The 24652-nt window shown below is 39.9% G+C and overlaps 3 protein-coding genes across 5 annotated transcripts; 1 reads left to right on the top strand and 2 right to left on the bottom strand.

The window, feature by feature from the left end:
- Positions 1 to 673: 673 nt before the first annotated feature.
- rac3a (Rac family small GTPase 3a) lies at positions 674 to 6721 on the bottom strand. 2 transcript variants are annotated; one of them, XM_053442565.1, is made up of 6 exons: positions 6516 to 6721; positions 4194 to 4265; positions 3967 to 4084; positions 3308 to 3370; positions 2292 to 2464; positions 674 to 1509 (listed from the first exon to the last, which is right to left on the bottom strand). In XM_053442565.1, exons 1-6 carry the CDS (start codon positions 6548 to 6550, stop codon positions 1449 to 1451), a joined length of 522 nt encoding a protein of 173 aa, XP_053298540.1. In that variant the 5' UTR covers positions 6551 to 6721; the 3' UTR covers positions 674 to 1448. The 2 variants fall into 2 exon arrangements, with proteins under 2 accessions (XP_053298540.1, XP_053298539.1); XM_053442564.1 differs by having other exon boundaries at positions 2305 to 2464; positions 6516 to 6719.
- A 436-nt stretch (positions 6722 to 7157) lies between these two features.
- Positions 7158 to 15034, bottom strand: prkar1aa (protein kinase, cAMP-dependent, regulatory, type I, alpha (tissue specific extinguisher 1) a). The gene is made up of 11 exons (XM_053442563.1): positions 14926 to 15034; positions 13781 to 13968; positions 13382 to 13549; positions 12720 to 12811; positions 12569 to 12630; positions 12435 to 12481; positions 11716 to 11874; positions 11534 to 11594; positions 11322 to 11443; positions 11019 to 11100; positions 7158 to 10144 (listed from the first exon to the last, which is right to left on the bottom strand). The coding sequence occupies exons 2-11, from the start codon at positions 13952 to 13954 to the stop codon at positions 9972 to 9974; spliced, it is 1140 nt and encodes a 379-aa protein (XP_053298538.1). The 5' UTR covers positions 13955 to 13968; positions 14926 to 15034; the 3' UTR covers positions 7158 to 9971.
- Positions 15035 to 15837: 803 nt separating this feature from the next.
- Positions 15838 to 23507, top strand: zgc:86896 (uncharacterized protein LOC415190 homolog). Of its 2 annotated transcripts, none has more exons than XM_053444111.1 (10): positions 15838 to 15998; positions 16703 to 16847; positions 17763 to 17867; positions 18789 to 19011; positions 19210 to 19317; positions 20208 to 20414; positions 20671 to 20746; positions 21861 to 22051; positions 22668 to 22758; positions 23273 to 23507. In XM_053444111.1, exons 2-10 carry the CDS (start codon positions 16784 to 16786, stop codon positions 23276 to 23278), a joined length of 1071 nt encoding a protein of 356 aa, XP_053300086.1. In that variant the 5' UTR covers positions 15838 to 15998; positions 16703 to 16783; the 3' UTR covers positions 23279 to 23507. The 2 variants fall into 2 exon arrangements, with proteins under 2 accessions (XP_053300086.1, XP_053300087.1); XM_053444112.1 differs by having other exon boundaries at positions 15839 to 15998; positions 16736 to 16847.
- Positions 23508 to 24652: the final 1145 nt, after the last annotated feature.

Raw genomic sequence — 24652 nt, 5'->3', positions numbered from 1 at the left:
CTCCCTGACTCCGTGCAGGGGTTTTCTGAGATCGTCAAACTCTGAGCTATGCTGCTGAAGTCTGTGTTTCACCCACAGGTCATGTCAGATAACGGCTGTATTAAGAAATGGAGTGAATGAGTAATGACTCATTGTACATACTGAAATAAATAACACATAATACAAAATAAAATGGGATGATAATGTTATATAGTACATAATGAAATGAGTAAATAACCATATATTGTTAATAATGAAATAGGTAAATAACCTTACTGTTACAGGGAAGAGTGTCATCATGGAGAATATACTTGTAGTGTTATTTCTTAAACTACAGGATAATTTTTGGATATTTAAAATATGCTGTGCTTGTATATTCTGTACTCCATTTCATAAGAAAAGCAGGAACACAGCTACAGTATGAAGACTTGCTCCAAGTTACATTAATGGTTTAGAAGAAAAAACAGTTAATAAACATATGTGAAAATGAAAGTTAAAGTATAATTGGATTGTAAATGAGATCAAAAGTATATGCATATCGAGTTGGCAGAACCAGTGCCGAATAATAAATATCAATACTTTGATACCCTCCTCTGGAACGTGGATCACAGAGGACATTTATGCTAAATGGTGTAAATGATGCTGTTTCAAGTTTAATTTTTGATGTCGGGGCTTACGGATGACACCACAGAAGCAGTATGGAGGCATTTATGTTTTTTCGTCTGTTGTTTTTTTACATTTGAGAAGTGGTCCCCAGTTACTTCAATTGCATTGGATTTGGCTGCAACAGTGTTTATGCCTGTAACTCCAAAGGTGTTTATGTATATGTACATGAAGAAACATCTATAAGGCAAAAAACTGTTTGTTGATTTATCTTCCACCCACTCTACATTATTTACATACCCACTATCACAGACACTTTCATGTTATTAATTGAAAGTGCAAAAAACACAAAGATAAGTAAATTACAGAACAATATTCTTCATGTAAAGCAGCTTACATAATGATGTAAAATGTATGGGGCGCAAAGGAGGATACACATTTGGTCTTTGTCCTTGTTTTGTAAAACATTTGTGTTTTAATTACAGGTTAACAAGAGAGTGCAAGATATTTTTGCTTAAGTCCTTCTTTCATCTTTGTCCTAATATCGAAGACAGGCCATCATATGTTAAAATCATTCTTTTAAGGCATAAATCACACAGAATTTAACTTTGAACCCAAAACAAAGGCCAAAATCTGCCATGACTAACTCATCAGCCGGCTTTTACCAGGAAACATACTTCTTCTGTACACCGCAGGTATAGGTTGTGTTTCAAATCAGTTCCTGTATGGCTTGAGTAGCTTGACCAAAGACACGTCCATCCTGGTGATGGTGACATTATCTCCATTGTCCTCCCCCTCAGAACACTGTGCACTTCCTGCCTCCCTTTTTGACAGGCGGGGGGCAAAGCACAGCTCGGATGGCCTCGTCAAAGACTGTCTTCAGCCCTCGCTGCGTCAGAGCAGAGCACTCCAGGTACTTGACTGCACCTACCACAGTAACATGCAAAGATATGAGGACATGGAGTCAAAAATACATGAAAAGTACACCTACACCACCAAGTATTTCTAAAACATATTTTTATCTTATCTTACTTATCATTTTCTATTTACTCCATTCCAATGTACATGAGATAAGTAATCCATCCATTATCTATACCACTCATACTTTAAGGGTCTCAAGCAGATGGAGCAAATCCCAGCTGACATTTGTAAGACCCTGGGCCGGTCAGCAGCATATGGCAGGGCTGACATATATAAAGGAGCCAGGGGTCAAACCACCAACCTCCTGAGACACAGCTACCCGACAAACAACCAATCTCACTCACATGTACACCTACAGTATAGACAATTAATCAACTTTTCCTGCATGGGTTTGGACTGTTGGAGAAAGCTGGAGTACGTGGAGAAAATCCACACACACACAGGGAGAACATGCAAAGTCCAACCTAACCTTCTAAACACTGTACCACCGTGCCAGCCCAGTGACTAAGCCATTTTGACAGACTTTTGGTTGGCAGTATGTCAGAGTTCGGAGGTTTCGTTGAACATGTATACTGATTGTACCTGTAGGTAGTGTTGAATAAAGAGCTGAAAACTAACTAAACTACTGCCTTTTCCCATGATTCACTTTTGAACACATCTCAGCAAAGTGGCAGAATTGAGAGGAAAAACTAAATAGTTTCCCATGAAAATAATCTCTAGAAATGGTACAGTACATATTGTGAAAAACTATACATTATCTACTTTAATTTACACCCACAAACACCCACATTCTGTACACACCGATCTCCCTGGCCATGGCCAGACCCTGTGGGTAGGTAATTGGAGAGAGCTTTTTGTCTCTCAGTCGTTCAATGGCGTCCTTGTCGTCCCGCAGATCCAGCTTGGTGCCCACCAGGATAATGGGTGTGTTTGGGCAGTGGTGACGAACCTCTGGATACCACTGCAAATAACGAGGCAGAGGTCAAAGTTCAAACCTAAGACACAGTGAGAAACACCTCACTCCATGGACCTCATATCACAATGGTCACAGAGAAACCATCACAAAGCACCATTAAAGTCAAATATGACTCTTGTTGTTGACTGATCCCCGGAACTGATCCCCTGGCAAAACAGTGGTAGCCCATGAGGGACGCTGTAAGAAATTATGTGATTGTGCAGGTCACAATATACTTCATACCTTGTATTTTACTGGTTAGGTAATTTGTTGTATTTTACTGGTTAGGTAATTATGACTGGGTTATTTCACAAGAATCCAGAAGCAACATAAAAAATCAGGGAGTAGTGTGAGGGTAAGGAGGACTTAAACTGAAACACAGAGGTTTGTGCAGCAACTGTTTCTTCCGAGTGCAGACAAACAGTTTAGTGCAAAAGCAGAGAACATCTACTAATGAGCAGGAGTTATAAGAGAGATATAGCAGAGCGTTTGATTGGACGCCTTAAAATATCTGAAGAAATGATGGACTCAATATGAAAGGCCATGCTCTTGAATCACTTATCACTAAGAGGCAAAGAAAAACTGCATGCAATGTATTAACATGTGACTACAACTCATTAGATTCAAGACACCATCAGATTTTGTGATTGCGCCTGAATTCTTCTCAGTTCACCATCAAAGTCTGAAAATCAGCACCAAGTTCACAGTTCAACATCACCAACAGGGAAACTGGAAGGAATTTGGGGACTCAGTGTTTTTCATTGTGAGCCGTACAACTTATCACTTGTGTACAGTGAGTGGAATTTCTTTTGTTATCTACATATTGACAATAAGCCGACAGATCAGCACCTTAGCTCGGACGTTCTCAAAGGAGGCAGGGCTGACCAGAGAGAAGCATATCAGGAACACATCCTGTATAGAGAGGACACAGAGTTACAACGACAAGGACAACCCACATTTAAACATTTAAACATTTAAACAAAATGTTAAGTGACATTCGAGTGGAGGCATTTTTTAAACATGATTTGAACACACGTATATGACGTGTACATTTAAAAGAGATTCTTGTGAGTAACAAACTCACACTTTATTTCAGACATTTGTTTGTGTGTGTGTGTGTGTGTGTGTGTATTTTTTAAACATAGACCATACATTTTTTTCAATGGGCTGTTTGGGGATTAAAGTGAAAGCTTACTAAATTACAGACTAGCTGTACTGCACAGTCCAGGCTTTTTACTTACAAACATGTTGCACAATCCCTGCCCTGGTGCTTAGAGTATTTTTCATAATTTGATTTAATTTATTTTTAATAGTTTTTTATAATTATACTTGCACAAATACACCGCAGCTAATTCCTTGTATGTTTAAACCTGCTTGGCAATGAAACCTGTTTTTTGATTAAGTTCAGGCATTTAATTTGATTGGTTCATGTTAGGGTCAGTGGCTATGAAATGTGATATGTCATCGATAAGATAGGAGTACAACCATGTGGGTGTGTGTGTGAGTACCGTCTGAGGGTAGGACAGGGGGCGGAGCCTATCATAGTCTTCTTGTCCCGCTGTATCCCAGAGGCCCAGATTGACAGGTTTACCATCCACCATCACATTTGCTGAGTAGTTGTCAAAGCTTAGAGATGTAAGACAAAGCAGCTTGGTATGTAAGTTATTGTATATACACATATGCACACCTTTTTCATGAATGAAGTTTCTGAATGAGAAGGTGCAGCTGTACTCACACAGTGGGGATGTACTCTCCAGGGAAGGCATTTGTGGTGTAGCTGATGAGCAGACATGTCTTACCCACCGCACTGGAAAAAGCAATAATAACACACAGTGATACATACAGCATCATTACAGCAGAATCTGGAGTGCTGCAACAGTTACCCACTGATTATATCCACATGGTATAAGTCAACACTTTGAGGAGACAGAAGTCAGAAGATGAAATACTTAATAATGTAAATGGTGCCTGTATTGAATGTTAATGCTAGGGAGATAACCAGGCGTTTTTCCAAACTCCCTTTGTTTTCTGAGTATATTGGACTCATAATTCTCCCTGGTTGTACCGAATGTTGATGAATCCATCACTGAATTTAAATTAAAAGCTATTTTGATGCTCAGAGTGACTATGGATTTAAGACGTTGGAATGCAACATTGAAACAGAAGAAAAGTCTTTCATGATGTGCAAATCTGTAGGAAACATCAATAGCTCTGTCCAATCAAGGAATCAGCAAAGTTAGTAAAGAGGAAGTTGCTGTTTGCATGCATAAAATATATGTTTTAACATTATTTTTTCATATGACCCCATTATAACATTCTATCATTTGAGTGAAATAAAATGTGAATTTAATTCTCTAACTGCAATAATAATATATTCTTCTGTATTCACATCCCCAAAACAAAACAGCCACACCTGCTAAAAACTGCCAGTAAACATTACGTTTCTAAGTGTAACCTGATACTTCCACTAGTGGTGAGTTTGCAGTTTGCAACCTACTGAATAGCCCTTGCTTAATTCTATGGACCTGGGATCTTCATGTAAAAACAACGTGTGATAAGTTTCTTTATCAAGTGACACACACACGGGCACGGAAAATAAGAGGGAAGTCCAGGGAAGACAGAGAAAAAGAGTGCACTCTGCTGATAATGCCGTGCTAAGAATTGGCATTAGCAGATAAGGATGAGACAAGTTTATCTCTGTGGAAGCAGCAAATTCATATTGTTTAACATAAGGCTTAAAATATCCCAAGGATGACATTTAAAAAAGAAGAATGCATGGAAGGTTAAAACTGTTTCAGAAGAGCATTTCTGCTTTCCTCTTAGTACAAACTCATTGTCCTTACACATTTTGTCCCCATTGGTTATGTGGGGGTAAGTTTTAAAAATCTAGTTCGAAGTTTGATATATCTACACTACAGGCTGGCAGAAAGATTGGAAATAATACTATAGTAGTGTAATTTATGTGAACTGCAATGGTGGAGTGTTACTCTATATTTAAAGTACATTTTTAGGTATTTGTTCTATGCTTGAATATTGAGATTATATGCTGCTATATTCTTCTCCTTCAATAAATTTCAGCAGGAAACATTGAAGGTTTTATTCCAACAGACAGCTGTAGTTCCTATTTTTTGGCTTCATCAATGTCCTGAGGTATAGATCCCCAATAACATACATGGTCTCTCTTTAAATGATTATACAGACAGCTTGAGGTTAATAACTTTGGTGATATTTCTGCTGGAGGTAATTGTAAATTGCAAGTCAGCACGGTCTGAGGAAATGGAAGAGAAGTCTAGCGGATGACCAAGCTCATCCATGGTTGTGAATCTCTCAGGATCTGCCACCTTGGTTGCCGTTTGGAGACTGCCTGAGATACCCAGCACTGTGGCGATGTAGCCTTTGGTTATTCATCCATCTGTCAAGAACTGGCCTACGGTCCCCTGCGTGCTGATGGTGAATGGGAATTCCAGGATGGAGGTCATCTAGCACTCTGTCGTGTTTGAATGGAGCATCTCACAACGTCACCACGCTTTCATGGACCTCCTTGTGTGAGGAGCCCTGGAGCCCAAGCTAGCAGGTGACTGCACATAGGCCGACGTTGACAGTGACAGCAGTATTCAACTTTTTTTAAACATTGTCAACTGCCACTTCTGGTGACTTGTAAATAAGTCCAAACATGTAAAAACATGTCGATGCTACAACACAAAATGAAACAGGGTGTTTCAGATGGATTTATATGGGGCAGACAGTGTAGAGAGGTTCCACCACTGCAGCAGCATGATCAGTGTATCTGCTGAGTAGGTGTGACAACATGACATCATTGGAGAAAACAGACAGCATGCAGCTTCACACACACACACACTGCAGATGATCAATGAAGTATAATGAACATACACCATTTCAAATCATTACTTCTAATTAAATCTCACGTGCTGATCGATCCCAGTTCATCATCAACACTTCATGATTTGTACGCCCCCTCACCCACCCACCCCTCCGGGTGGAGAACAGTGAATATCGACTCATGCCTCCTGTCGGTTCGCCCATGAGATGGACTCACCCGTCGCCCACCACCACGCATTTAATGGCTTGCATGTCGACTCAGAGAGATAAGGTGCCGCCACCTGCTTCTTCTGCTGCTGCTTCACTTTGTCATCAGCGGATCTGCTGCCACTGACTGAACGAGTGGAGGGGCTGGAGCACGAAGGGTTCCGGAAACCAACGAACGCTTTTAAAGGGCCAGTCAGCTGTGCGATCTGCTTCAGAGGGGAACTGACTGACTGTTTGAGTGACTGACCTACTAACATGCAGTGAACAGACGTTCTCCAGGGGGGGCTGGAGTCTGCCTCACAAGTCAAGGCGATTCTCCACTCAAGCAGGTTTACAACCCAGATATCTCTGCAGCGTAGGCAGGCGGGAGCAGACGCAACTTATGTGTTTTTTGTTTACAGGATGTCAACAGTGATGTAGGCTCTTACTGATTAAGTCCCATTATCTGATCACAGACGTGCCATTGTTACTATGACTTTCGAATAAATGCACCAAAGTAAAAAGTTCATTTTCCTCTGAACTGCAGCCGAGGAAGCAGAACGGAAAAGAAATATGTATGGAAAGTACAAACCCCTCAGAAACGGATCAAACCTGGGTGCACTGAAGGATATGAGCTTCAAGAGTATGCAATAGTAATTACACAGACACACAATGAAAACACTGATCTTTTTATTGCTTGACCTGCTGTGAGGAAGTCCTACAGAGAAACACAGGAACATTGAAGAGCAGTCACTCCAATCACTCTAAGGAAGGCATACAAACTGTAAAAAAAAAACAACACTGGTCCTCTGAGACGGCAGACTGCTGCATGTGTTTCACTAAGCACGGCGCAGTGTTACCTATGTGTGAAGACAGCAGTCAGTGACAAATACTCTAAGTGTAATGATTAAAATAAATAATACAGTACCAAAGTCAAGATGACACCATACCGTACACATGGCCAACGAGTGCCATGCTAGTGAACAAGAACAGACAGGAGAGGTTCAACACTCTGGATGCACGTTTATCACAAAAACACATCAAACTAAATAAATGTCAAGGCAAAAACTAACCATGACCTGCACTGGCTGCAGTAATGACCTCTGAGGGAATGTAAGAAAACACTGGATAAGAAGATGTAACAGAACAAAACAGTGACAAGGATCAGTGGAGAGCACAAGGCAAGTTTACTGGTGGAGCTCAGTTTGCTAAAATCATCTGGAATGTGTCCACTGCGCAGTCTGCCCCAAACAAGAAATCCAACCTCTTGTTCACTTATTCTGTGGTCATGAAATGAAGTTTAGACCAAACTTCCTGTATGGCTGTGTCTGTACCTTTTTAGGCTTTTGAAAAAATTTCTGAATATATAAATATATATATTATGCTAACTATTTTTTTTTCTTTTTTAAATCGGTTTCTCATAAGTCTCCCAACTTTAGATAAATGCACAACTAACCTACTGGGATCCTTATTCAAAGGTCCATTGTTTCAACTAATTCATGCTAATTTATACGATTACATTTAACAGCCTAAAACGTGAGCTCATCATTACTGATACATATGATCACAAAGCCATTTAAGATTTTGAACCCACTTTCAGTTGCTGAAACAAAGGTTGTTTTTTTTAAACTGAACCAATCAAACCCTCCACAGCATCGTCTCTTTAGGTCTAATTTGGAATTCAAATATATTGGGAACATAGCTGTGATGAAGTGTCTTCCATGTATTAACGCAGAAAAATGGTTGACGCTGACAGATACATGTATCACCCACAGCTCTCATCTAAATGGCAGACAAAAGAGACCAACCTTTTGTTTTAAGTTTTGTTGTTGTGTTGTTGTCTGTAAGTACTGACCTACATTCTCTTTAAAGGATGGGATAAGACGCACACAAACACTGAACTTACCAGCATATAAACATTTTCTTTCCCATAATATAGTTTTGTGTATCACAAAATGTGCAAAAATATAGTTATTTACTTTAATATATGTGTAGCAGAGGGCTAAATAGAACAACTGTGATCTGGTCAGTGGAGTTAAAGGGATATTTGCAGAATCGTTTAGCAGTAACTGAAAAGTAAATATGGAGCATTTGACATGAGGTGATCACATTTGAGGAGCAGAGAGAAAACAAAGATAAGATGTACTTGAAATGTCCTCACTCTTATTCACCCTATTATTAATTAAATAATTATGTAAAATTGCTCAGTGAAATGTAAGAACCTGAAAAAGAATCCCAAATGATGAAATCAAAGCTACATTCCCAATTAGCAATGAGTAATGAAACCATGAGACAGAATGATAAATGACTGAGTGTTTAAGCTAAATCTGAAACTTAATCTGAACATAATTGTGCATTTTCTCATTTAAAAAATGGTTTAAAAAAAACCCACTGTGGGTGTACTGCTGGTACTTCTGTCAAACTCTTAGACTAGATGCAGGCAAAGTGAGAATGTCAGTGTCAAGGCAACTCCGAAAGTGTGTCTATAAGGTAAATCAACAACATATAAAAATAGATATAAAAAAACTAAAAAACTACAAACCCAGGCCTCGAGTGTCTGCAGCTATGCTAATGAGGCTAAAGACAACATGCCAATATGCTGACAGTGGCAAAATTACAGGTGTGCAGCAGGTATCATGTTTAGCATGTTCACCAAATTACTTTGAAAACATTGACCTGATGATGGCGGTAGATGAAAGTCAGAAGATGCCCACAGTTACTAAAGTTCATCCAGAGGGGCACCCGGATAACGAACGTTACAGAGTTTGTATCTGACATTTTAGAGTCTAGACCAATGCGGTTGTCTAACTGATCCAACACTGCCAACCCCAAACCTTTCTGCTAAGTTGACAAAGTATCTGGACAAACGGAAAAGAGCAGCAGCACAAAAAAGCTTAAAAAACATGAAGCCTCCTCATTTAGCATGAAAACCATCAGTCCCTGTATCTTATTGAAGTCTTAAGATGTGCACAGCAAGCCGACTGACTGCATTCGCACTTTCACGTGTTTGACTCAATGCTGCAAAACCAAGCATAACATTTGTTGTTATGCTCATCACACTGAGGAAGTTTTACTGTGACAATAGAAGAGTTCATATTTCGTACTGATTATTTGCGGAATTTTTATGTGAATGATCTCATTGTAACTGTCTGAATGTTTTTCACTTCAGCCTGTTTTGAATTGTGTTCTATAAATACACTGACTTGACAGCATTTTTAAATGACCAGTCTTGATCGGCTCACAGTTACCTCTGATCAACTGGTGACTGATCTCTGAGCTCAGTCAGTCATACACCATTATTTCATTTCAGTTCTATGTTCTACGTAAGTGTATGCACACACTTGGTATTGGGATTACAGCTTCAGCAACGCAGTCTATCTTTTGATTACAAATGAAAAACACACAATAAATAAGAAGGGATCATGAGAGTGTGGTTACATATGAGAGAGTAGCAGATGTTTGCTGAGGGACCCTGCATCAGACGAGATCAGACCGAAAGGGAAACGAAGCTGTTGTACTGCTCGATGTTTCTCTTCAGGATGTCAGAGCAGGGACCAAGGACTCGCTCGAACCTCGGCCGGTCCAGTTTCACACACTTGAGGGGTCCACACGCAACAACAGTGGCCGCGCGGGGCCGGTTCATCAGCAAGGCGATCTCACCTGGAAAAAACAGAAAGAACACCGTCTAATCAGATCCCACAGGCATAACAGACTGCTGATGGTTTCCTCATTTAAACTTCTGCTATTTTTTAGTCAGTTTTAAATCCACACCATGCGTCTAATTTTATTTTAACAGCCTAACCACAAAGATAATGTAAAGATTTGTATACTGTGCTGCACTACATGGCAGAGTACAGTGACTGAAGAAGCACTGATGCTAATAAGGGGTTTAAGGTCAACAGATGGGAGCAGCAAACTGTAAAACAAATACAAGTCCATTCCAAATAGATCATTTTACTCTTGATGGTTAAAAATGAATAATCAGTTAATGAGCAACAGTTATCTCCAGTCACTTGCTGAAAGCAACTTCTTTGCAAACAGAAATGATGTATATGTATTTTTGCATATAGCACAGAGAAGTGAGACCTGATCCAAAGTGGTCACAGGAGATCCATTCTAATGTCGGGGGTGAACTGACAAACTGAAGCTGCTGTCAGACAAGCACTGATCCTCTCCTGTGTGAATGCAAATGTCCGAGTGACAGATGCAAACATGAAAAAAACTACAACAAAGCAATCATCTCAGGATGAAAACACTGTGCCATACACATAGAAGACCCAGACAAAGATGTCAAGAGAGCCTTTGGTGATAAAAACCAATGCTTCTGTGTTGATATGCTGTAAACAAAAACGTGTGATGTCCGCACTAAATTAATATGTTTAGTCCCACCTCTGCCTGCAAATTCAAAAAACTAATTTCCCTGCAGCATATTTCTTATATATAGAGCGAAAGAGATGTTGGAGGGGTAGACCAGGGCTAAAGAGTCTGTTTTGATCAAACATGTAGTTAACGCGTATGACTTTGCCTGACTTACCAAAGTAATCGGAGGGACCAAGTCTGCCAACCTCCACAAACTCCTCATCCACTGACCGTCTCTGAAGCACCGCTGCCGTCCCCTGAAAACACAACAAAGACATTTTTAACTACATATACCAGTAATCAACAGGATTTTTCAGTCGTTTTCAATCTTTTTGTGTATAAATCTAATGAGAGAGTTGGACTATCTTTGTTTCACATGATGAACCAAACAACCTACACCAACCAGTTTGGGACAGACTAGATACTGTTACAGTAGATAGAGACACTGAAGATAAAGAACATTATTAGTACTCTGTACCTCCAGGATGATGAAGAACTCATCACCAGGTTCTCCTTGCACCACTATTTTCTGTCCGTCCGCAAACTGCACCTTCTCCAGGGAATCAGCCACCGTCAGACGCTCCCACTTATCCAGAGACTCTGCGCAGGAGCAACAATCAGGTCAATGCATTCTCTCATTTGGATTCATTAGCCCAAGACAGCGAATGTGAAGAAGACCTAAGTTCTCACCTAAGATCGACACCTTGCTGAGGAACTCCTCGTACATCTTGCGCTTTCTCAAAGTGCTCCCCTAAAAGGAAAATTTTTGTGACAGTTTATATCTCAACATTTCAAAATCAAACTCATTATTTTATGAAATAGTTAGTTCAGTTAGGTTAGTTTTTGTCACTTTGCAGCACTGCACAGCTTACCATCAGTATTCTCCTGTAGCTGTCTCTGTCGATGGCCCATAGCTTGACATTGGACTTAGCCTGGACTGTGGCTGCTCGGGGGGTCCCGTAGATCAGAGCCAGCTCCCCAAAACTACCTCCCTCACCAATACTGGTCACCAACTCACTGTTCACATATATCTGTAAGAAGACAGGGAGCAGAGAGGTGCTGCACATTCTATTGACATAGCAGGGACAAATGTCGTATGTACAATATGATGGTTGGAATAATACTAGTTTGAGCGTCAAGACTGTTGGTCAAGGCTACAAAATTACATATGCCAGTTAAATGAGCATCTTTTTCTTCACTTCTCTCTTAATCATGTTTCCAAATGTGACTCCTGACAGTTGTCAAACAAATATTTTTAAGAACGAAATCTTTGCGAGGTATTTCTATTAAAATAATTTGACGACAATGACATTTAACCAGTGAAAGATTAAACACATGGTGAAACTATTTTCATTACACAGCATACCAGACAAACCATGGAGGCCAAAACAAGTGCATGCTGTTTAATGAAGTTAAAGCGGTTTTAATTATATTTTGGGCTTCAGAATAAGCTCAGGCTGTAGAAAATATTAATGGTTGTAGTCTTGTTAATTATGCTTTAATGTTTTCCCTTTCTGAACTACCTAAGCAAATCTAGCTAAACAGCTAAATATGATGATCCCTATAAGCATGAAAATGAAGGGGTTCTTACGTCCATCTCTCCCTGGTCAATAACGTAGAAGTTGTCTCCCTCATCACCTGCAGCAGGAGAAAATAAGAGTTCCATGAATGAATGAAAAGAAGAGAAACAAGAGTCTCATAAAACTCGAGATTCGATAAACTCACCTTGTATGATCACCGTTTCTCCACCAATGTAGTTGACAGAAAACATTGCGTCGAAGATGTCACTGCAAGAATAGTAAGGTAAAGTGAGATGATTAGCTGGTGACTGTCAGAAGGTTTATTAACACACTACAGGAGTGCTTGCTGCCATTACCTTCTCTCAGTGTCGTCCAAGTGAGCAAACAGAACATTCTTCTCCATGGCTTTGGACAGGGAAGCCATGCTCTTGTAATCTTTTGGGATGACCTAAGGTAAAAAAAAAAATGAAGAAGTTTGAATGAAACAAAAGGTAACTGGTAAACAAAAATTGACCATTTTTTTTTACATTGATTAACTTACAGTTTGAAGGACCGAAACTTGATGTGGACTGCACACATCCGTTTGTACAAAGTTTATAATCCCTTCAATAAAACCTTAATATTATTAACTTTAATATGTCAAATCTGGTATTTGATCTTTATAGAAATTGTTGGTTGATAGGCACGCATTCCAATCCCCCCCCCCCCCCCCCCCCTTATTGGATGTCTAAATGCTTTTATAATGGTAGTTTGCAAACAGCTCTTGGGGCAATAACATCGAAATCTGGCCCGTGTAATGCATTATTTTTTACAAGTTGCAATTAAAAACATGAGACTAATTAAGATTACAATACTTTACATTCTCCATAGGGCTGCTAATCATTCTCTGTGATACCACCTCTGGAAGCAACCTGTTTAATGTTGCACATGTCATCAATAGATTAATATAAAATCTAACTGACTTGTGCAGCTTTGATGACAGACAGTGTTTGAATGAAACATTTGACACACGACTGACCTTTCTGACATAGGAGGCTGCGTCTTCCTCAGTGTACACCTCAGCACTGATAGCTCCTCTCCGGCTCCGACCCCTCACCACAGGGTTCATGGGTGGAGAAACCTCATCTTCACGGGAGTCTGACCATGAGCTAGACTTCTGCTGGGAAGCCAACTGCTTGGCCTCCTCCTGCTTGTCAACAAACACACAAAACCACACCTGAGTGACTGTGTATACTACACTGTGAATGGTTAAGCTGTGATGACAAAACAAAGACTGAAAAACACAACACATGGAACTTTATTCCGCAACGAGACCTGTTATTTTGAATTTATAAATCTTTTCTTATTTGCACTAAACAAATGACTGTAATGGGGTTTCAGGGGCCTAAGCTGTCATACAGTATGTATCAGCACCCACCTTCTCGAGTTTTTCAAAGTGGTCTCTGAGGAAGGCCATGGGCTGCTCGGGCCGTGCCGTGCACAGCTGGATGATGCAGTCTTTAAGCAGCTGCTGAATGTTGTGCTTCTGCACATACTGCTCACACTCTCTGAGGCTCTGCTCTTCCTCACTGCTTGTACTGCTTGAGGCCATATTGGGCTTGTGGCCTAGAAAAAGAGGAGAGAAAACACACTGAAGAACCAGGAAGCTTTTGATGCAAATTGATGCAACATGCGCACTGACAGGAAATAGAAAAAACAAAATCCTAATCCTCTTAACATACAAAACTTTCGACCAAACTCCACTGAGTAAATGCATATATACATGTAAGCAGCTAATTCAAGTCATAAAGGCAGGGTGAGGGAGGAAAACTCATTCCTGCTAATACAATCAATCTCATTATATAAGGTTAATTTATGACTTTGGTTAAAGAATTGTTTAGGGTAAACTGCTTTTAATGCTGGTACATAACATTAGAAAAACATTCGTTTTTATGCTGTCATACGGGTATACGGGTTGGCTATGGCTTATGTTGAGGTCTGTTTTGTCCCACAGACCTGGCAACCCTGTTGAGCTTCTTCTCATAAACAAACTTCAAATTATGAATGTAAAACAGTGGTGTTCCGTTGTACATCTGCAAAGTACAGTCAAGTGCAACACTTAACCTTGCGTTTAAATCAAGTTGTTAGCTACCCAAGTAGCTACTACTGTTAGTAGAGTGTGCTCGAGTACTGAGAAGGTTAGCAAAGCTACGGAATAGTTAGCCAACTTTAGTAAGCTACTTTCGGCTAGCTAACATTTTGTGTAACGTTACCAGGGACAAAACCAACAAATACCAGCACATAACATTTTGAATCAATACATCACAAGTTCTGCCAAGTTAATACGCTATTAAAGGCGAGGATTTCAGTAAATATGCTGCCTTGAATACCAACCACGTAATAGTTAGCTTAGCGCTAACTGTTAGCCAGCCACAGTCCCGTATGTAAATGCTGTGAAAACACAGCTTACAGAAAAAGAAGTGTCGAGCTGCTAAACGGGCTCGTAAGTGTGTGACGAATAAACATCCACACTGTGAAAACAAAGACCTTGAACAAACAAAGACCTTGAATAAAAACACTCACCGAGAAACAAACAACGCAACGTCCTGATACTTTTTACTTCTGACAGAAGATAATTCCACTTCCGTATGACCCCTTTCAAAACAAGAGTCCACACACACAGAACTGGAAAAACCCGGAAATAAAAACATAACAAATAAACAACAAACGGCACATTCACCCACTGCACGGTCTTGACAGACGATCCAGTTTTATTCGACATACTGAATCTGAAATCTGATCTATTAATTTATCGGGGGCAAATGTATCAGTGGTTTTTAAATGATCAATCTCTAAATGATTTCAGAGGGCCAATGTACCAATCATGGTCTCAGCTAAGAATATGTAAAGTTTTATTGTTTTTAAATTAATTTAATACCATCCTAAGTTTGAATGAGACTCTTGATTGGACAAAAACAATATGTAGAGTTTCAATATCTGTAAGTTAAACTGGACATTTGTCACACTTTTATAGACAAAAATATGTATAATGAAAATGGTGGGTATTAGAAGACAAGTGGAGGGATATTAATTTATTTGACACAACAATGCATTGTTATTTTTAATTTCAGCCTTTAATGATAATGACGTAATAATGATTGTTTATTTAGTTTAAAATTTGTATCACCAAAAGTATGTAGAAAAATCATACAAACAATCAATTAATGTAACTCATAGAAAGTTTCCAAAGCATTGTGTGTGTGTGTGTGTGTGTGTGTGTGTGTGTGTGTGTGTGTGTGTGTGTGTATGTGTGTGTGTGTGTGTGTGTGCGTGTGTGTGTATGTGTGTATTTACACCAGTTAATCATTAGCCATCTACTTTTAAGATGTTTATACATCTCAATCACATGGTGATAGACAACTTGGACAGTGGGAAGGTTAATCAGAACAAACTCGATCCAGAAAAGATTCTTGCTCAACAGCTATGAGCAGACACACCCACTTTTCTTTCACTGCCCTCAGTAATACCACAGTCACTTCCTTCACCAAGTCAGACTGCACAGCTCCATTCGTGTCGACTGCCCAGAGTCCACGGATACAGCCCTGCACCTTCCACCACCACCACCAGTTCCGCCAGACCAAACCTACACAACCAACGTAAGTGATCTCTGCTCTCAGTGTTGTTTTACATCTAATCATCGTGTTCTCTTTCTGTTTGCTGTAAAACTGGTTTTGTTACTCCATTCCAAACATTCAGGCGGTCTTATGTAATATATGTTGCTTCTAATTCTTTCTTCTTGTGTCTGTTTTAATATGAAAGGGTAAAATACAAAGACACAAAAGTATTGCTTTGGGTGTATACCATTTGGTCTGAGGGAGTATCTATTTAGACATAAATCCTCTCTAAAAAGTAAGTTCTCTACTTAATGAAAATAATTTAAAACTATTACAAGGTGACACCTCTGAATTAGAACATCTAAGGTTTGTGTTGTCCCACCATGGCCAGTTACCTGTTCAAGCAAAAAGTAAAGTACATATGCGTAACAGGTACGGCTTGTTTGCTCATAGTGCACCACAACTGATAAAGGTGTAGTTATCTGACGCTCTTTACTCACATAGCAAACAACATGTGCCCCTATTGTCAGTCTGCCCATAAAGTGAATTCATCCACTTTAAACATCAGAATTATATCAAGTTACTCTTGGGGTGATAAAAGGAAAGATTAAAAACAATTGAATACAAAAATTAATTAGTAAATGCATTACTTCAGACTGTTTTTCTCACTAGCCGCATCATTTCTCAACCCATATATTGGAAACTGGCTGTGCTTTAAAATCCTTGTCTCTCAAAATGTCTCCTAGTGTTAATCTCTAATCTCATCCTGGGACCTGCAGCTGCACGTCTCCTGACATTCCAGCCGCCTCCTCGCCCTCTGTTCAGACATGTCGCTCTACAGCTTTGGCCTGGAGCCGATCTCCTGCCACACCTGGAACAAAGACAGGACCCGTGGGTGAAACTGCATACATCACCATCCTGCATTTCCACATAGACTAAGACACACATATAGAATCCTATGTGCAGATATAAATAAGGGAAACGGGTGGCCATAGATATCACATGCTTGTATCTTTCTCATAAATGGTTGTCTAAACTTGCGCCGCAGCCTGCTGATACATTTTCTCCCTCCTCTAATTGCATAATGTTGCCTGGAGAAGCACAGGGAATCAGATTATCAATACAGGAAGTGGAACCAAAGAGCTTTACAGCATACATCCAACTGTACTACCTCTATTGCTGCCTGGCTATTTGACATTATAGCTTAACCCAGGATCAGTACTACTGTGTGTCAATAAATACATTTTGTGAAACTTCATTGTAAAAGCTAAAGCATTATGCATGGTGCCCTATCTTGCATCCGATGCGAAAGGTTCGAGTTTAGATTAGCATGAAACAAGTGTCTGCACAACTTTCAGTCTGACAATCCCCTTCAGCACCCACCTCATTTGAATAGCAAATGCACTTGTCCCCATTTGAGCACCCATGGGCCATAAAATGAGGTGTGGTCAGGTGCATTTTTGTGAATTGCTATCTTGAGGCAACACAAACACACTGACTGACAAAAAACGGGTTTGAAGTCAGTGGCTCAGTATTCTCGATTTCAATGGGAGATCACACAACCACAATTAGTTATGAGATTACATTAAAGTTCATGCTTCACAGAGGATTTCTCCCATGAGTTCCCCCCCATAACCTATAAACTTGTGGCAACTGTTATCTACAGTATCTTCAGAAGACAGTATCTGACTGTTTCCCCAGTCATGCAAACGGAACGGAGTGTGAAGATTTAGTGATCTCGGCACAGTACTATGGTCGTTTTAAATGGTTACAGTGCCTATCTTTTGAACTTATATTTCTTCACAGAGATTGCCGTAAGCCCTAACAACAACGTGGTGAACATCTATGAGAAGAAAGGCAAAGACTGGATCAAGATTCATGAGCTCAGTGAGCACAGTGGACATATTACAGGTACTGTAACTTACTGCCAACTGTGACTGCAGGAGATTTGCAAATGACTTGTTCGACAACATACCTTCTATGGCCTACAAACAGCTTCACCTGCACTATTTCTGTATGTAGAAACAAGTTTTCCTAATTTAATAAGGACAACTTTAAATATATTCCTTCTGCTTTGGGGCCCACAGCAGCTATTTGACAGTAAAAGTGATATTGAGGAGAATATGTCTGAGACAAAGGATAATGTTGAGGTCTCTCGTCATTAAGCAGCCTCCTCTGATCACGATAAGCTAAATTATGATCTTCCTGTTGTTTCTCAATCAGCAGCAGACGTCTTATCTTCTGTGTGACTTAGTGCTGCTAATGTAATTGAAACGATTCCACACCCACCAGATATGATGTCATCCATGTCCAAGACATAAAATGAGCATTTGAGCTCTTCATTACACCATCAATTGAGAAGGAGGACAAGGTTAGAGAAGAGGCACATGCATGGCTAAAGTTAGAAAGACTTGGTGAAGGAATATCTGTTGGATTTTTCTCCTGATGAAAAATTTGTACTTAACCCTCTGGTTATCCTCAAATTTACCAACACAATTGAAACTTTCCAAAAATTATCATAATCAAAATTTGTGTCCAAGTTTATGTTTCAGGTACTTTATGTTTCTTTCTTGACTACTTAAATAGTAGTTTTCACATCAACCCCCCACCCCATAATACTAGACCTTACAGATTATCCGACAATGGTAACATATGCAAATCACCATCACGTCTCAAAAATTTACCAAAAGTGAGAGAGATCTTTTGTGTGGCTTTAAATTATCTCTGTGATTACTGAGAACTGTTTTCGGTTATCTCTTAAGACTCTTAGAAGACTAGCAATTATGGATGCATCATTATACCTTTGATACCCTCTCACAATTATGTCCGCAGGCATTGACTGGGCACCAGAGTCCAACCGCATTGTGACATGTGCCTCGGACCGCAACGCCTATGTATGGACTCTGAAGGATGGTGTGTGGAAACCCACACTGGTGCTGGTGCGCATCAACCGAGCAGCAACCTGTGTGAAGTGGTCACCTCTGGAAAACAAGTTTGCCCTGGGCAGCGGAGCTCGTCTCATCTCTGTCTGCTACTTTGAGCAGGAAAATGACTGGTGAGCATTAATATGATCTAATTGAATTGTTTGGGGACAATTTTGTCAGATCTGAAAGTCAAACACCACAGTCCAGAAAATGTTTCTATGTATAGAGTATATAAAGCAGCGTCCACCAAAACTCTGACTGGACCTGATTTAACTTAGGAAAGTGAACTTCGCAAAAGTTATATTTCTTTCATTCTCCCTTCATTTCAGGTGGCTGAGTAAGCACATCAAAAAGTCCATTCGATCCACAGTCCTGAGTCTGGACTGGCATCCCAACAACATCCTCCTGGCTGCTGGGTCTGCAGACTTTCACTGCAGGTAGGAGCTCACAAACAAACTTGAGATAGACGAAGCAAAGCAGATCAGAGTCCCAGTTCTACAAACACAAAGCCAGAGGAAAGCTTTGAATAAGATGCCAGGAACTTGAAATAAAGTCAGTCCAGGACTGAGTTGTAAAAGTGAGGAGGAGGATGGGAATTGTGGGAAATTTGGGACCACCATCGAGGTCTAAGACATAATCAAGGAGTGAATCTTGACATCACGGCATTATTCTGAATAATTCTTGCAGTCAACAAATTCAATGGACATATAAATGCATCCTGCTGTTTGTTAAAACATATTGACATATATTATTCCTCACACACAGACTCACACACGCACACACACACACACACACACACACACACACACACACACACACACACAGTCGTGTCTCAATGACTTCGGGGGACATTAGATTGAGACCTAATCCTAAACCTAACCTTCAACAACTCTTTGCATCAAAACGAAATGATTTACTTATGGGGACTTGGTTATGGCCCCTGTAAAGAAGAAAAGTCTCCACAATGTGACTGTGAAAATAGATTTAGCCCGCCACAACGAAACAGGTAAGGAAGGTATAACATAACAAGACAGACAGACATAGTGTGTTTATGGGATTATTTGACTAAAACATAGTTATAGAATAATGATAGGATTGAGCGTGTAATAAAACTTGTGTGTAAGAACTACCTTTTGAAGAGGAAGCTTAAAAATCATTACATGTATATACACATGAAGATCCATTCAAAGACTGTTATTCTTTTCGATCATAGTGTCAAAAAAAGTCAGTATATCAGTTTAAGCAGCAAGCCCAACAAGCCCTAAATAAGCAAACCAATATCGGCTACTGACGCCCACAATTTATATCAGATCTCTGTACTTCTCAGGGTCTTCTCTGCCTACATCAAGGATATCGAGGACAAGCCTGGACCCACCGCCTGGGGCGCCAAGATGCCTTTCGGTGAGGTCCTGCTTGAGCATAAGGACTGTGGAAGCTGGGTGCACAGTGTCTCCTTCTCCCCAAGCGGTGATCAGCTGGCCTGGGTGGCCCACAACAGTAGCATCACTGTGGCTGATGCTGCCCAGAAGAAGGAGTGAGTACTGCCGCTAAGCAACTTAATCCGTCAGTGTGGCCAGTGGGAACACTCAATTTATTTCTATTGCATCAAATCAAAACATACATTATCTCAAGGCCCTTTACATAGAAGGTCAAAAATGGAGACTAAAGACTGAGTCTTTCAGCAGTCCCTCAATTTCTCACATTCCTGAGCATCAATAACTTATATTTTCTGTCTTAGTTTATTCTCTGGCTGAAAAATAAGTTCTATAAGTGTTCCTCTGTCTGTTCAGGATAACCCAGCTGACCACTGACCGTTTGCCGCTGACCAGTGTCCTCTTTGTCAGCCCAACTGAGATTGTTGCTGCGGTAACTAATACCTGCTCTATGTTGTGTGTGTGTTTGTGTGGAATGCATGTGAACAATGTGAGTATGTGTCCAGCAACTCCATGTAGGCGTTAGACCCAGTTCATATTTGTCATTAACATGTCTCGGATGATCCAATCACAAGTGGACAGTTCTTAGTACAGGTGGGTGTGCACCAAGATGGACTGAGAACGCATTAAGGCCACATTCTTTTAGCAGGGTATACGCTTATGTGTCCTGGGCTGCACTAAAGAACTAAGCTGAGTCCTCTCAGTTAACAGAACTACATACTAATTCTTGTTGGCTCCCAAATCAAAGTATATATGCCGCTACAGCCGCAGCATTAAGATAAGGGACAAACGTGGAGGTAGATAAGGACATTGACCTTCCATATATGGTCAGGGTTCTCGGAACAGGAACAAAGAAAGTAAAACAGGTTTCATTTAAAAACCCAGACGTGAAATGAAAGTGTGAATTATATTCAAGAAAGTGTTATGAAATAATACACAATGCCATAATAATGTAGACCAGAGCATCTACAAATGTGGTCTGAGCCATGAGGTCTATGTTTGTTTTGGGTGTGTACTTATCACTTTGAGCTGTGCACCTGTGATCTGATCACCAGTGCAATTAGTCCAAGGTCTGACCGAAGTCTTTGACTCTTGTGAGTTGAAGAGTTGACCACTAACAGTACTTACTCAAGTATAAACCAATCATGAATCCTGAAGACAAACTCATTCAACTCTATGGATCGTTGCAGTATATTTTAGGTCTTTGTTTTAATGTTGGTCCCCAAAACACCTTAACCATGTTTCAGCAGCAGTAGGCATCTGTTTTCACAAACAAAACTCCAGTTATACCCCATTTAGACAAATATTTTTAATATGTGGCTATGTTCATATATTTTAAAATCTTTAAGAAATGAAGAAAGGGGTTGGGTAGCAGTAAGAGAACCACTACTGACTCAGATGCAAGCAGGTCTGACTTCTTAGAGTTTGGGTCCTTGATTTGTAACTGTTGTAGTTATTTGGGTCTGTTAACCACATATATGCTTGTAACAAAGATTACATTGGCTATAAGTATTTGTACTTATATTTCTAACGTGTATCACTCTCAGGGTCATAACTGTTGCCCATATCTGTTCACCTACACTCGTCCTGGTGCCCTGGAGTTTGTGAAGAAGCTGGACATCCCCAAGCGGACATCTAAGGGCAGCATGTCAGCCATGCAACACTTCCGCAACCTGGACAAGAGGGCGACTGAGGACGAGTGCAACGAGCTAGAGACCCTCCATCAGAACAGCATCACGTAAGGAACACTGCTGTTCCTCTTACATTCAACAAGGAGGGTTACAGAGTAGATTGCTGTTTAATACTGGAACATATGAAAATTATGAAATGGCATTGTTAGTAAGGCATATTTGTAGCATGTAGCACGTATGGGCATACGTTAGTATAAACTGTGCTCTCTCCAACAGTCATAAATCAGTTATTTGTCTTCTCAACATTCCATCAGAGCTAGCTATATAGTTTTTTCTCTCGTGTTTTAAATGGGGTAGCTTGGGCTGCTGGGAGGCTCTGATGTTGTTATCTCCCGCGACAAGGTTTATTACCACAAGTTTTGACTGACGGATGTGGTATGGCAGGGAAGAACCCATAGCAAGATGGGTCTTTTTCCAATATTTTCAGTGATTTATGAGAGAATAATACATGGTTCTTGAAAAAACAAATCAAGCTGATATTTGAGAGTAGAGTATAAGTGTGTTCAATTTGGAGCAGATCCCCAAATAACTCTAGATCTGGTGAATTTAAATGTGGTTTCAAAATGAGACTGTTGGGCCTAATGCCAGTTGCCTTAAACAGTAAAAGCTACACAGTTCACACTTTTGTAAAAGCATAGTATTTTGTTGTGTTGGGTCCTACAGGCAGCTGTGCATTGTGTCAGGGGTGAAAGCCAAAGTGGAGAAGTACAGTAGTGTTGGTCTGGATGGAGCCATGGTGATCTGGGAATTTAAGGTACATGTGTCAGACTCTTCTTCTTGTCTTCAACACAAAAGTGAAGCTGTAAATATGATTTTGATATGTGAGGTTATTACTGTATAATATAGAATATAGAATATAGAATATAGAATGTAGAATATGAATTGAATATAGCTATTGATTATAATGGAAATCGTTCATTTGCAAATATGGCATTTGGCCAAATTCATAAACATCGACAGTAGATTTGAATGTTATCAAACCCCCAAAACAGATGACTCATAAACAAACCAGAAAAGGAAAGGTTAGCATTGAGCCAATGAGTGATAGTTGTGAAACGTGTTTTACGAATCACTCAAATCTAGAGACCTATGATAGTTAAAATGTTCCCAAAGAGATTTTTTCATGTTGATAACAACTGATCAAATGTTCAGCAGTAAATGGCTGCTCCCAGTGTCAGCTGAAATGCAAACACATAGCTGAGGGACTTCTATCTGTTAGCACAAAGATATATGATCAATTCTAACATGTTACTACTGTCATTTCACAGCCTTGAACCGAAACGAATACAAGGATGGCAGACATACTGAGGAATATACTGTATCTGCCAGTAAACCCATCTGCTTATATATGTATGTGTGTGTGTGTGTGTGTGTGTGTGTGTATATGGAGATATGCAATAGCTTTTAAGTAAGTTGAAAAGATTGTGTACACATGTGCTTTATGCTATTAATGTGAATAAAGCATATTTCAAATAAAGAGACAGGGAAAATGCAGTGTAATAATGTGTCCTTTGCATTTCTGTGTTTTGCAGCTACTGTTCTGACCAACTGCATATATTTGATATAAGTTGATGGATGTGGGGATGTTTATTTTTCTACCTCCACTGTTGCTATTGAATGACTTAAACTCTTGATGAAGTCCCATCCTATATGATATCAGTATCATTATATGGGGTAGGGGCATTCAGCCACTCTATTATTTCCTCAAAGTTTCAGAAAATGAGCCTGATGTTTTTCATTTTAAGAAGCATATGCTAAATATAACAACGTAAAGATCAATTGACTGAAAGTGTTGGAACTACCACAGGAAACCAAGTTAAGCCAAATTCCTCTAGGGCCCCAAACAGTCATTGGGATGTTTCTTATATCATAAAAAGGCGATATTACGATATCAGGCTGTGATTGGGATGATCAAGAATTGGTAATTGACAATAGACAGTATTGTACACAGCATTAACATCCATCCCCAGGGGCGAAGTGGGTCATGGTTTGTTGTCATAAATCCATTGTGACCCTTGATTGCCTGACGGCAGTATTCAGTCTTAAGGTTTTGGAGCTTCAGCTCACCCTTCTCTCTACAGCTCTGAGAATAACAGCGAGAGAAAGCCAACAACGGAGAAGGTGTCATTATTGGAAAATGAGGATTGGATGCCTGAAAGGTTTGGGACCCCTGGGCTTCTTCAACGCAGGATAACACATACATTTAATTAAAGCGCTAGTAGTAATCACTTTATTGTAAAAGAGAAAATCTTTCATTTGATGTTAATTTGATATGTTTACAGAGAAAACTGTTCAAAACTTAATTTAGAAAAGTTAAATTTTGCATATTGCATGTATATGCATACACGAATTGCATGAAAATATATGGTCCAGAATCAATGGGCTCTTCTGATACATTCGGTTTATAGGTAGCCAGCAGTCAGCGCTCTAACTTTATGAAAACGTTAAATGAGTGGTGCACGTCACTGTTCCGGCAGCGCCCCCTATGGTCTGTTTTGATGCAAATAATTTTTAAAGACATTTATATAAAACTTAAGTTATGGACAGTGCACAGGCGAAGACCTGTGTGAGCATTTTACAGAGTTTGACCGTGTTTTGAAGACAGGAAATAAAAGATGAAGTTGTATTTTTTCTGAACACGGTTAGGT

The sequence above is a fragment of the Pleuronectes platessa genome, chromosome 16 (genome assembly GCF_947347685.1).
Source record: "Pleuronectes platessa chromosome 16, fPlePla1.1, whole genome shotgun sequence".
Lineage (NCBI taxonomy): Eukaryota > Metazoa > Chordata > Actinopteri > Pleuronectiformes > Pleuronectidae > Pleuronectes > Pleuronectes platessa.
This window is presented reverse-complemented; position numbering and strand designations above follow the sequence as displayed.

What these genes read in the sequence shown, in the direction of transcription:
- rac3a (XM_053442564.1), bottom strand. Translation starts at nt 6,550, where the DNA reads ATGCAAGCCATTAAATGCGTGGTGGTGGGCGACGG. An exon ending in TGCGTGGTGGTGGGCGACGG is followed by an intron (nt 4,266 to 6,515) that starts GTGAGTCCATCT and finishes TGCTTTTTCCAG; the next exon opens with TGCGGTGGGTAAGACATGTC. An exon ending in CCCTGTCCTACCCTCAGACG is followed by an intron (nt 3,371 to 3,966) that starts GTACTCACACAC and finishes CTCTCTATACAG; the next exon opens with GATGTGTTCCTGATATGCTT.
- zgc:86896 (XM_053444111.1), top strand. Translation starts at nt 16,784, where the DNA reads ATGTCGCTCTACAGCTTTGGCCTGGAGCCGATCTCCTGCCACACCTGG. An exon ending in CTGGAACAAAGACAGGACCC is followed by an intron (nt 16,848 to 17,762) that starts GTGGGTGAAACT and finishes ATTTCTTCACAG; the next exon opens with AGATTGCCGTAAGCCCTAAC. An exon ending in CTCCATCAGAACAGCATCAC is followed by an intron (nt 22,052 to 22,667) that starts GTAAGGAACACT and finishes TGGGTCCTACAG; the next exon opens with GCAGCTGTGCATTGTGTCAG.
- prkar1aa (XM_053442563.1), bottom strand. Translation starts at nt 13,954, where the DNA reads ATGGCCTCAAGCAGTACAAGCAGTGAGGAAGAGCAGAGCCTCAGAGAG. An exon ending in AGAAACGGTGATCATACAAG is followed by an intron (nt 12,482 to 12,568) that starts GTGAGTTTATCG and finishes CTCCTGCTGCAG; the next exon opens with GTGATGAGGGAGACAACTTC. An exon ending in GCTACAGGAGAATACTGATG is followed by an intron (nt 11,595 to 11,715) that starts GTAAGCTGTGCA and finishes TTTTCCTTTTAG; the next exon opens with GGGAGCACTTTGAGAAAGCG.